We start from the raw sequence: 12794 nt of genomic DNA on the forward strand, positions 1-12794 counted from the left end.
GAAGGGAAATGGGAACGAAAGGAAAGTAAGTAGCAGATGGGTGAGTGGTAAAGCATTCATTTTCCCCCTTTGATTCCCTGGAGTCACACATCCAGCAGGATGAGCCAGATGGTCATGTGGTGAGGGGAGAGGTGCAGGGCATGTGGTGAGGAGAGGGGTGCAGGGAATGTGGTGAGGAGAGGGGTGCAGGGCATGTGGTGAGGAGAGGGGTGCAGGGCATGTGGTGGGGAGAGGGGTGGAGGGCATGTGGTGGGGAGAGGGGTGCAGGGCATGTGGTGGGGAGAGGGGTGCAGGGCATGTGGCGGGGAGAGGGGTGCCGGCTCTGGGTGTGCAGGGGAGCCGTCCCTGCATGTGGCATGGTTGGACAGCCAGGCCTCCCTGCTGGGATGCAGAGGCCTCCCTACTGAGCTGCTGGCCTGAAGAGGGAGCTCAGCTTCTTTGGGAAGGAGGGAGGGGGAAGGTTGAGCCAGAGATGGGGGTGGAGGAGCCCATGAAGTGGCTGCCATCCTTCCAGTCTGTTGGCAAGAACTGGTGACACAATTGTGACTATTACCGGAAAAATGTGGCTTGTATGTTTGCTTCAAAAACTCGTGTTTGAGAGGGCTTTGAGCTGTCTGCACGGGAGCAGATCATTAACCGTCCACAGATGTGTTTTCTCTTCTATGACTTCTACGCCGCATGCAGTGCCATGCAGTTACCTGACCGTTCTCATGAAACCCCCAGTGCTGACTCCCCTGCCAGGGTGGCTCCCGGGGGGTGAAATCTGCCTGGGGACCCTCTTCTCTGTATTTTCACAGGTGCTTTGGAATCATGGGCCCTGAGCTGCAGGGAAAATTAGAGATAACCCACTGTCTCATTTGTAAATGAGTGAACCATGAGCCAGAGGAGCTGAGGGGCTTACTGAGGCACACAGATGTGTCACATGAATGTCACCTAGAATGGCGGTCACCAGAGGGAAAGAGGGTGGAGGAGGATGCAGAGGGTAAAGGGGGTCATATACATGGTGACAGAAGGAGACTTGACTTTGGGTGGTGAGCACAAGATGCAACAATATACAGATGATGGATTATAGAGTTGTACATGTGAAATGTATTTGTTATTAGCCAATATCACCCCAATACATTTAAGAAAAAAATACTTAAAAATGAGTAATATTGTGCCAGTGATAAGAGAAAGCCTATCATTAATTGACTTCAATATCCTCTATTGGCAGTATATAAATGAATCTAAAATCAGATCTGGCTTCTTAATAGAGAAATCACTTAGTTCGTACTGAAAGTTGGCCCATTGAATAGCCATATTTTTTTTTTAAATTAATCTGAGACCTTTCACTTAACATCCTCCAGAGCTGTAACTTGATATTACTGATCCTAAAAACTTAGATATTGCAATAAGCATTGCCCCCCGTCCCTCCAAAGGGTCTTACAAGAAATCATTCCAGAGACAACCCAGATACTCATGCCACAGGCTAACATATCAGGTTCTTATCGCCACCGAGAGGAGCAGCATGGCAAAACTTGTTACAAGGTGGAGGAAAGCTTGTGGTTAACAGGCTTTTGAAAAAAGCTTTTTGTGATTGAAATAAATTGTATCATTCCTTATTAGAGATATCTTATTTGATATGAAATATGTGCTGAAATTAAATTCCTGTTCTTATATGACATTGGAAAAGAAGAAAACATATTAGTCAAGGATGGCAGCTCTGATGTGTCATTACAGGGAAACCCTGCTACATGAAGATGCAAAAGTTCACGCACCTGCACCACCCTGCACTGTCGCCCCCTTGTGCTTTCATGGAGGTACATGCACTGGCTGTGTCAGCTCTAGGGTACCACGCGTTGGCTTACCACTAGCCATCATACCAATAGGCTTTAAAGCTAAATTAGTGTGACAGCATAATTCTTACCTCATATCATGGTTAAACAGGCATTAGATGATACAATCACCCCCAAATTTAAGGTACAGAGACCTTATTTAAGGGGAAGAGACCCAAGTATTGTCTATAAATTGCAGATGGATTTTTCTGTTATTGGAATTTCTAAATATTATATTGAAATATCAAAGCCCTTTTGGGGAAAAAAAATCATAAATCAATTGATAGTTTTGCTGCCTCCAAAATAAAACCAGTTGTGTTGTGTGTGTGTATGTGTGATTTGAGAATTTGAAACTGAATTTTCACATGGAATAATCATAATTTAGAACATAATATTCTAAGAGTTAAGATAGTGATTAAAGGAGGGAATGTTACTATATTGAAAAAAAAAATAGTTGAGCCTGGCTGGCGTGGTTCAGTGGTTGAGCATCAACCTATGAACCAGGAGGTCATGATTTGATTGCCGGTCAGGGCACATGCCCAGGTTACACTCCATCCCCCGTGTGGGGTGTGCAGGAGGCAGCCAATCCATGATTCTCATCATTGATGTTTCTCTCTCTCTCTCTCTCCCTCTCTAAAATCAATTATATATATATTTAAATATATATATATATATATATATATATATATATATATATATTTAAAAATATATTTTTATTTATTTTTTTACAGAGAGAAAGGGAGAGGGATAGAGAGTTAGAAACATCGATGAGAAGAAACACTGATCAGCTGCCTCCTGCACACTCCCTACTGGGGATGTGCCCACAACCAAGGTACACGCCCTTTACTGAAATTGAACTTGGAACCCTTCAGTCTGAAGGTCAACACTCTATCCATTGAGCCAAACCGGTCAGGGCAATACAAATATATTTTAAAAAATCTTCTTAAAACTATATTTAAAAAATGAAAAATGCTTGAATTCCTGGCAGGGGAGGACAAGCACGCGTGCACCGGGATGCACACGCGCAGGCGGAGGGGGAGGCGGCATACCCAGGCGCTGACGCAGCGGCCGCAGGTGGTGATCTTGAAGTCGCCGTACAGGTCCTTGATGGCGCCCGTGGTGAAGAAGCCCTCCACCATCAGCAGGATGCCGTACACGAAGAAGGCGGCCGCGATGCCGTAGATCACGTACTTGAAGATGTCGATCCTGGGGGGAGACAGGGACCGTCAGCACCTCCGCGCGGCTGGCCGGCAGCCAGGGCCCCGCTCAGCCTCCTCTGGGATGGAAACTACGGGTGTTCACCACGGAAGCTGCATGGAGACGCCTTTGGGCTCCACGGGCCCCCTGTTTGTGTGTACACTCTGTTCTGCCACCCGGGGATCTGTGCGCTGGGTTGGCCACGTCTAAGTGTCTTCCTCTTCCCTCCCCCTGCCCTTTCCCGGCCCACGCCAGGCTGGTCTGGGTGAAGTTTGCTTTGATGTGTCATTACAGGGAAACTATGCTGCAGGAAGATGCAAAAGTTCCCGCACCCACACTTCCCTTCACTGTCGCCCTCTTGTGCGTTCATGGAGGTACATGCACTGGCTGTGTCAGTTCTCAGGTACCACACGTTGGCTTACCTAGCCCTAGCCATCATACCAATAATCTTCGGCTGATAAGCAAGGTCGTCAGCATGTGAGGCCTCTAATTATGACGAAATGTCAAATTGAAAGACTTACACATCTGTCACTGAGTTTTAAAAACTTACATGAAGAGAGGAACAAAGCTTTATGGTTAGTGATACACTCCTTTTTGAGAAAGTTACCACTTCATATTTTTGTTATTGGTAAGAGTCGGTTGTGGTTGTATTTTGTCACACTTACTGGAAACCATCCCTCTCATTGCTGCTGATAGTATCACTCATAAAAACATAGTTTCAGAGAGAAGTTGTGATTTTGATGAGCAGAATCACTAACAGATACTACAAGGAATTGGGAAACCTTTTAGGCAGAATCACTAACAGAGATTACATGGAATTGGGCCTGAGCCAAGTTAGAGCCTAATTCCATAGGTAGGTATTCCTTCTTTTCTCACAATCGAGTGCCCATGTACTTGAGAGAGACGCATGTATTTCCTGTAAATTGCAGATGGATTTTTCTGTTATTCAAAATATTGTATGGGAACCCCAAAGCCCTTTCGAAGAAAAATCACAAAGTAATCGTCTTGCTGCCTCTGGAAGCAAGTTAGCTGTGCGGCCTGGTACGTGGAGAGGCACCCATGCTGGCGAGCGCTCTCTTCCTGCAGCCGGGAGAGCCGTGTAGGAGCAGGGCTCTATTTCACACCGTCCTGCATCATTTGTGCCTCTCTGCATTAGTTAGACCCAGTGGTTGGCAAACTCATCAGTCAACAGAGCAGCAAACTGCAGCTCGAGAGCCGCATGTGGCTCTCAAGCCGCAGTTTGCCAACCACTGAGTTAGAGTGAGTGGAGCAGGCAGGTGGCAGCAAAGATGAGAAAGCCTGTTCAATGTCTACAAGGAGAGAGGTAAGGGCATAGAAGTTTAGTTCATGCTCATGGAGATTTGCAAACTCTGGATGCTATCACAATATTTTTAAAAATTTGTTGTTGGAAGTATGACAGATGTCCTCCATTGACCCCTTCCATTTGTCCCCTCCCCCTCCTCAGCCTTCGCAATATTTTTTAAAGAACAGCATAAGTGAATTTGTGGAGTATAAAAAAGATCAAGAAGAGCTTGCTAACATTCAATGTACTGGAGAGATTGTTAAGTGGCTGCTTTCCACAGTTTGAAAATCTAAATATTGTCACAATTGTGTTTGTCAAGGGCAATGAGGCAGATGATGGGAACTGCATCAGCTCCTCACTCCTGTCAGAGAATCTGAGGATTTCGACTGACAGACCTAACGGGACCTCACAGACACTCTGGAGAGCTTGGTGAAATGGGTTTTCCTGTAAAATGTCCAGGCTAAAGTGACATTTAATAATAGATTTTAGTTTGTATTTGAGAATAATTTCAAATCTATTGAAAAGTTGCAGAAAATTGAATAGCATGAAGAAAAATTGTACATCTATTTTATAACATTTTATCTTACTGCATTATTTTCTTTCTCTCTCTGGAAAATTATAACTGAACATAGAGAAATGCTCCATAGTACAGCTAACTATTTCAGAAAATATATTATTGACATAACCACACACACAACCTAACACAGACACACAACCTCAACACACACAACTTCAACACATACAACCTCATGCAACCACACACACAACCTCACACATACAACTTCACAGTCACTCACACAACTTCTCACAACCACACACACTTCACACATAATCACATACACAACCTTACACATGTTACCGCACACACACAACCTCACCACACAATCTTCTACTGATTGTTTTTATTTTAACCTATAAGTCATGTTTTCTAATACTTTCTTGAGAAACAGGAATAGATGACTGTTCTCATATACAATATATGTAAATATCATAACCCCAAGCCCAGAATCTTACTCAACGGGTGTCCCCAGTAAAGTCAGGAACAAGGAAGTGAAGGACAGTATCTGCTTCCATGTAAAGCTGTTCCGGGTGTATCTGCCAATTCACTTGGATCAGGGAAAGTAATCCCCACCAAAGAATTGGAAGAGAACAACAAAACTACCTCTATTTGCAAATGATAGATGCTGCACCAGTTTTACAATGATAAAGCTAATTCAAATAGTAAAAGAACCCAGCAGGATAGTATGATATAAAAATTTCATGCAAAAATCAATAGCATTTGTGTAGACAAATCATACCCAGTTAGAAGATTTGCTGGTAGAAGAAAACTGGAATTTCCTCTGGAAGTGGGATTGCTGGGTCACATGACAGTTCCTCACTTTGAGGAACCCCCATGCTGCTTTCCATACCAGCTGCAACAGCGCACATTCCCAGAAACAGAGCACAAGTGTCCCAAGTCCCCCACATAGTTGCCAACACTTGTTATTTTTTGAGGGTGGGGCTGCTGTTTTCTGATTTTTATATAATGACTATTCTAACTGCTGTGAGGTGGTATCTCACTGTGGTTTTGATGTACATTTGCTTGATGATGAATGATGTTGAGCAGCTTTTCATGTACCTGTTTGCCACTTGTCTGTCTTCTTTGGAGAAATGTCTACTTAAGACCTTTGCCCATGTGTAAGTCTGGTAATTTGTTTGTTTGTTTTGCTATTGAGTGACAGGACATGTGGTTTGCAAATATTTTCTCTCACTCTGTGGGTTGCCTTTCACTCTGCTGTGGTCTTTGCTGCACAGAAACTTCTAAGTATGATGTAGTCCCATGTGTCTGTTCTTGCTTTTGCCACATATCCAAGAAATCATCCCTAATACTGATCTTATGAAGTTCTTCCTCTCTGTTTTCTTCTAGGAATTTTATAGTTTAAGGTCATTTCATTCTATAAACCATTTTGAGTTGATTTTTATGAATGATGTAAAATGGGGGCCAATTTCATTTTTTAGCAAGTGAATATCCATTTTCCTCAAATTCCTTTGCTGAAGACACCATCTTTGCTGCATGTGTCATCATTTTGACACTTTGTTGAAAATCATTTCATTGTGCATGTAAGGATTTACTTCTGGGCTCTCATCACCAGCTTTGTCTGAACACCTTCATAGGGGCAGCCCTAAACTCTTTAGAAAACTCTGACCCTTGGAAAGTTCTTTATAACAAGCCAAACAACAATTTCCCTATAAATTGGAACTCATTGGCCCAAACCTCTCCCTGACCCACAAAGAACAAAGCAAGTTTCCTTTCTACCTGATAATTTTAATATTATTTTAATATAAAACCATCATATTCTTATTTGTACCTATTTTTTTTCTAAAGTTGCTGTATTCCTGGCTGTTATCAAAGTAAATAGAAATTAGATCTTTGAATTCTAATTCAGCTTGAAACCTACTCAGGTATGTACCTGAAAAATCTACTCTAGTTAAAACCTAAGTTCATAGACTCATTACATGAATAGGTTGGCCCCACTGTGGTCCAGAGACCAACAGACTTTCGGAAGAATGATGGTGGCCATTCAAGTTGTGATACAGCTTCAGGGAAGACATCACCATCTTGATAGCCATGATTACCACCATTATGATAGCCACTAGAGGCCTGGTGCACAAAATGTGTGCAGGGAAGGTGTCCCTCAGCCCGGCCTGCACCCTCTCCAATCTGGGACCCCTTGTGGGATGTCTGACTGATAGTTTAGGCCCAATACCACTGGCAATCCCTCTCATAATCTGGGACCACTGGCTCCCAACTGCTTGCCTGCCTGCCTGCCTTGATTGCCCCCAACTGCCCTCCCCTGACAGCCTGATCGCCCCCTAACTGATTGCTCCCTTATGTTGGCCTGATCTCACCCTTAACTGCTTGCTCCCCTGCTGGCCTGATCATTCCTAACTGCCTCTGACTTGGCCCCCGCCAATGTGGCTTTGTCCACAAGGAAGTTGGATGTCTGGAAGATGTCTGGTCAAACCAGTATAATTAGCATATGACCCTTTTATTAGTATAGATTAGGGGTGTCGAACTCAATCAGAGAAGGGGCCAAAATCTAAAATCCAGCCTAAATCGCGGGCTGAATGGTTTACTGAACAGTCATAAACTGACAATGTCATAAACTGACAGCAGAGTGCAGTGATGACAGCGCGGTGCGGGCCACATTGCAAGGCCTGGCAGGCTGGATTTGGCCCCCGGGCCTTGTGTTTGACACATGTGGTATAGATGGTCACCACCATTATGATATCCATGGTTACCACCATTATCACCAACATGTTCATCAAATGTTAGTGCTTATAATGTGTGAACCATGTTACAATCATTTTAAAATGCCAACCTTAGGAATAGGCAGCATCAGTGAGTCCCTTTTACTGGTGAGGGACTGGGCAGGCAGGGTAAGTAACGTGTCCAAGGTGAGGCATGTAGAAAGGAACAGAGACACAGGAAACAAACCCAGGGAGTTTGGCCCCAGAATCAGCACACACTCTGTTGTCTCTCTGTCTCAATTCCTCATGGTTGTGTACTGGTTTGGTGGTGGCTGTTGTTTTATATTAGTGGGGTTTTTTTTTTAGACACTCATTTCAGAACTAGAAGTCTGGCTGAAATATTGCCCAAGGAGATGCTTACTGTTTATTTTACCAGAAGTCAGGAATTCAGTACAGTTTTCTAACTGAAGTTATAGCTACAACTGAAATTAGTTTTGACTCTCCACAACTAATCAATAATCTCACATCAATACTAATCTGTCTGATCCTTTAACTTCTTATAAATAGAAGAGTTCAGCCAGCTGGTGTCATTATGAACCCCCTGGGTCAGAACAGATGGTTTGTGCATTGCAGTGCTTTCCATGAGCCTATGAAACCTGGTTTTATCGTGCCATGAATTTATTCCTGCTTTCCTTTCCTTCTCACTCCCATCCATTAACTCGCTGATAACAGTTTCCCATTTCATTAATACCCAAGGAATAAACATGAACAACAAGCAGACAAAGATTTATACACTCATTACATTAGTTGAGAGCAAAAACAGTATATCTATTTTATGAGCTTACTGCTTGTGTTTGCTTTAGGTTAGGCAAACAGGAACTAATTTTTATGTGTACATTAAATATCAAAGAATTCACTACCTAGTAAGCTCAGTTTTTAATGCATTGACCTCAAGTGACAGACATAACATTTTGAAAATGAAATATGGTCCCTCTGGAAATCAATAGTACCAGTGGCCCAGCCCTCACTATAATCTGTCAAGACCCCGATACAATCCCTGTCTAATACATTTTAGGGCAGGGGTCCTCAAACTTTTTAAAGTGGGGGCCAGATCACGGTCCCTCAGAGAGCCGGAGGGCCGGACTATATGAATTACTAATTCCTACTGTAACACCTTGGCTGCGCTCACTGCCCAGAAAACCTGGCGGGCAGGATCAGACTCCCCTGGGGGCTGCATGTGGCCTGTGGGCCGTAGTTTGAAGACCCCTGTTAGGGGAAGGGGTGTGTACCCATCAATAAGGCTCTCCCTTGCTCAGTTCTCAGGGAAGTTATTCAGGAAGCCAAGTCACTGAGCCAAGTTAGTGGTTTGAATTCTTTGATATCTAATTTTCTAGCCAGTTTCCACATTTCATTGTCCTATATGTGGATCTGTTTTGCAAAAGTAATACCTACTGTACATACTTGCTCACTTGGTCAAGAGACCCGGAGGGAGCACAGTGATCACACCTTGCCAGGGGGGCTTGCCGATGACAAAGTCTGAATCACAAACCAGAAAGCAGGCCTCCTTGCCTAGTTGGATGTGGCATAGCTTTGAGCTGTATCCTGTGCTGGGAGGCCTAACTGGCTAAGTGGGACAATAGAAGTTGTACTTGGGGTGTGGGAATAATTCTCTAACGGGAACAGTGGGTGAAATTACACACTCATTGCCACAACCATTTGGAGCCAGCAAATGACCATGGACTTGCCATACTACACCGACAGATTAAGGGAGGAAAAGCTTCTGGGAAAACAAGTAAATGAGGAGGAGCAGAGTTAGTTTTAAATATATTGAGAAATTCACTCTTTCCCTCTCTAGAGAGGTCTCCACACCACAAGTAGAATTTGACAAAATGATTAATGGGTGTTGTCAGTGAAGACTAGGAGGTACAATTTAGATTTCAGATCACCATCCATTGGTGAAGGCTAATGGTATTTAGAACGTTATGTCTAAAATGGAGATTGCATGAGAATGGAGGTGATTTGCAATTCATTCATGAGAAGAAGATTTGGATGCTAGACAGATGGCTAGTGAAACGGAAGAGTCAGATTTCAGTGTGCTAGTCCTTCATGATTGCCATAGACAATGATCACTTTGAGATGTATGTATGTGTGTCTGAGGAGGAAGACAGGGGTCTGGGACAATTGGTTTTATCTTTGGGCTCACACACCCAGTAAACAGGCTTCTTTCCCTTTATAAGCATATGGGGTAGAAGTGCTCAATTTGACTGAATCAAGCGTAAGAACGATGGAGAAAAAGAAATGGATTCTGTAAATCACTAAGGCTGGCCAACAAGTCTTTTTTGCACAATCATTCTCTTACTCATTATTTCCAAACCTTCCTTAGCTTATTTCCAAGTGTGTTTTGCCTGCAATCAGCTTTAACTTACCTCTGCTCTATATTCCCTATTTCACTTATGTGTCTTATCTATTCTGATGGCTGATATCTCTGTAACACAGCCCCACCTGGGGTAATCTCTACTTTGTCTAAACCTTATGAAATCTTCGAATGTATCCATTGGTACTAGTTGTACTAAGTAGTTAATGGTGTGTTATCTTCCCTCTGTGTTTTCACGACCTGTTTGTTGAAAGAATCTCAATTCATTTGGTAACATCACAGGGTCTGGTATAGGAATTTTGGTTATTTGAAGTCTGACAGGAGAGATCATTTGAGCCCTTGCTTTTATTCCTATCAAAATGGTATACTTTCCATTCCAACCATGCATTATTGGTTTTGCATTTCACTTTCAATCTAAGAGACCAGCTTTTGGTAAAAGTGCTAAATTAAGCATGGTCTCTGACTTCTCTCCTGAACTCCTACACATGTGACTCTCAGAGCTTTAGCAGAGCTCTGTGGCATGTTAAATTTTACTCTATAAATGTCAAATAAATATCTTGACAATTGGTTTCTGATAAATGTATACCACCATCTCATGACATTTATTGGGCTTGTATTTCTTTAAATTATCTATCCCCAAACTAAAGTTAGCAATTTGAATGTGGTTTAAATACAGAGAATCTTGAGATTTTAAGGACATCTGTGGTAGCTTAAAATAATGCACAGTGAAAATATATTTTGTCCAGTGTAGGCTGAAATAAAAATGAAAAGGAAAATGTCAGTTTTATCACATTAAAATATATCCATGCAATCATTTTCTTAAGGTTCTATAAAACTAACTTGCAACAATCCAAATAATTTTCAATAGTTTAATTATATTTCAAATAATGAAGATCATTTATAAACTCTTAAGGATCAATTCATGCTATATAGGCAATATAATGGAAATTGATAAATTGTCTACTTTGGGCTTAAAGAAATAAATTTAATGGATAATGCTAATTTTTCAGAACTATCATTTCCTTTTGTCTGTGACATAGAGAAACTTTAAATTGATACTTCAGAGTTAGGGAATATGTTTTTATTTCCTGTTTTATATGTCTGCTAAATTCCAATTTAAAAAAAAAAATCTTCATTGTTGAAAGTATTACATATGTCTCCCCCCACCCCCCATTGATCTCTCCCAGCTTACCCTTGCCCCCCATCCCAGGCCTTCAACCCCCTATACAATTGCTAAGATTTCAAATCAGCCTAAGTGCCCATCAACAGATGAGTGGATTAAAAAACTGTGGTATCTACACAATGGAATACTACACAACTATAAAAAAAGAAATAACTCATACAATTTGCAACAGCATGGATAGACCTGGAGATCATTATGCTAAGTGAAATAAGCCAGTGAGAGAAAGGTAAGTATAACATGATCTCACTCATATGTGGAATCCAATGTACAAAATTAATTGATGAAGAAAAATAGATCCAGAGACATAGAAGCATCGAATTAAACCATTAAACCTCAGTTGGAAAGCAGGGGTGAATGGGTGGGTGGAAAGAGATAAATCAATGAATTTGCTTGCATATGCATAACCAATGAACATGGGAATATGTTTTTAAATAAATCTAGTCTTTAAGTAAGTGGCTAATCACTTCTTCCTCCTCTTAATCACCCTGTGTGTGTGTGTGTGTGTGTGTGTGTGTGTGTGGTAGTTGGAGGTGGTCTCCAACTTTTAAGTACCAGTATATTTTAGATAAACACAAATATTCCAACTTCCCTTTTTCTAAAATATTTGCTACCACACAGGGTACCTGCTCTCCACCCACCAGTAGGGAATTCTTGCCCTGTGACTTGGTAGTAATATGCATCTCCTGTTCTCTTTTTATGGAAATAAGCAACTTTAATAAATAAAGTTACAAGTATAACTTATGAGCAATACTTTGCTCAAGACAATCTATGTATCTGTAGCTCATGGGTTATTTAAAAAATTAGCAATGTTATATTTTCTGAAATTGGGGTTGGAGAAAAGTTATCTTCTAGTTAGAAAGTTGTCCAGCTTGCCCAAGTGTTGTCTTAGACTAGGGTCTGAGGTGATAATTATACCTGGCCAGTAGGAACTGCCCAGGTCAATAAGAATGTGATTAATCTCTTTTTGATAGAGTTATATAAGTCAAAAGCAAAATCACCCAACCAGCCACATAACTACCAAGACTTGTAACTCTAAAAGCATCTCATTCCAGAAAGATTATACATATTAAGGAGGTTCTAATTTATTTAGAATGGCAAAATAAAGCAACGTTAACAGCACAATCTCAAGAAGCATGAACTAAATGCAAGAAGTTGTGGGGCAAGAAATCGCCAAATGAATTATCTGAACTGACAATTGACTAGAAAGTAAGTTCTCCTGAAGTTCAGTTCTAAACATTTGCTCCCTATAATGTTAGGCAGCCAGGGACTGAAGCCTGAACAACAAACTCTTTTCTACCTTCAATTATGCTTGCATTCTCTTTTTCAACAACACTAACATCCCCATAATTTAGAGGCCCCAGGAGTTTACATGCTGTGGGTAAAGTGTACATTTGAAGAGGAATTGATGCCAATGAAAGGGACTCATTGTGTCTTATGATTTGTCTTTTTGAAGAAGTCAATAAGGACCTTTCATTATGTTTTCTTAGTAGTCACCTCAATCCTGTGGTATAGGGAAAAAGAGATGATAGAACACCCATGGTTGAGTACCCAGCAAGTTTGGGTGGTTTTCCTAGAGTCAGGAGCAGAGTTTCCATTTCTACCAGGCCCTGTGCTCCATCTTGTTTTCCACCCTATTAGCAAAGCTTCTGCTCAGATGACAAGAGTAACAGAAACTAGGGCAATCCACTTAAT

General features: G+C 41.7%; 1 protein-coding gene across 2 annotated transcripts in view; it reads right to left on the minus strand.

Moving 5' to 3' along the window:
* The window catches only part of GPM6A (glycoprotein M6A), a 158737-nt gene that overhangs the window by 12627 nt on the left and 133316 nt on the right, over positions 1-12794 (minus strand). For both annotated transcript variants that reach the window (XM_084878366.1, XM_084878365.1), the window contains exon 3: positions 2864-3020. In XM_084878366.1, coding sequence (XP_084734492.1) covers positions 2864-3020 — 157 coding nt within the window. The remainder of the gene's footprint in view (positions 1-2863; positions 3021-12794) is intronic.

Source organism: Pipistrellus hanaki (genome assembly GCF_964339955.1).
Source record: "Pipistrellus hanaki genome assembly, chromosome: 3".
In the NCBI taxonomy this organism is placed as follows: domain Eukaryota; kingdom Metazoa; phylum Chordata; class Mammalia; order Chiroptera; family Vespertilionidae; genus Pipistrellus; species Pipistrellus hanaki.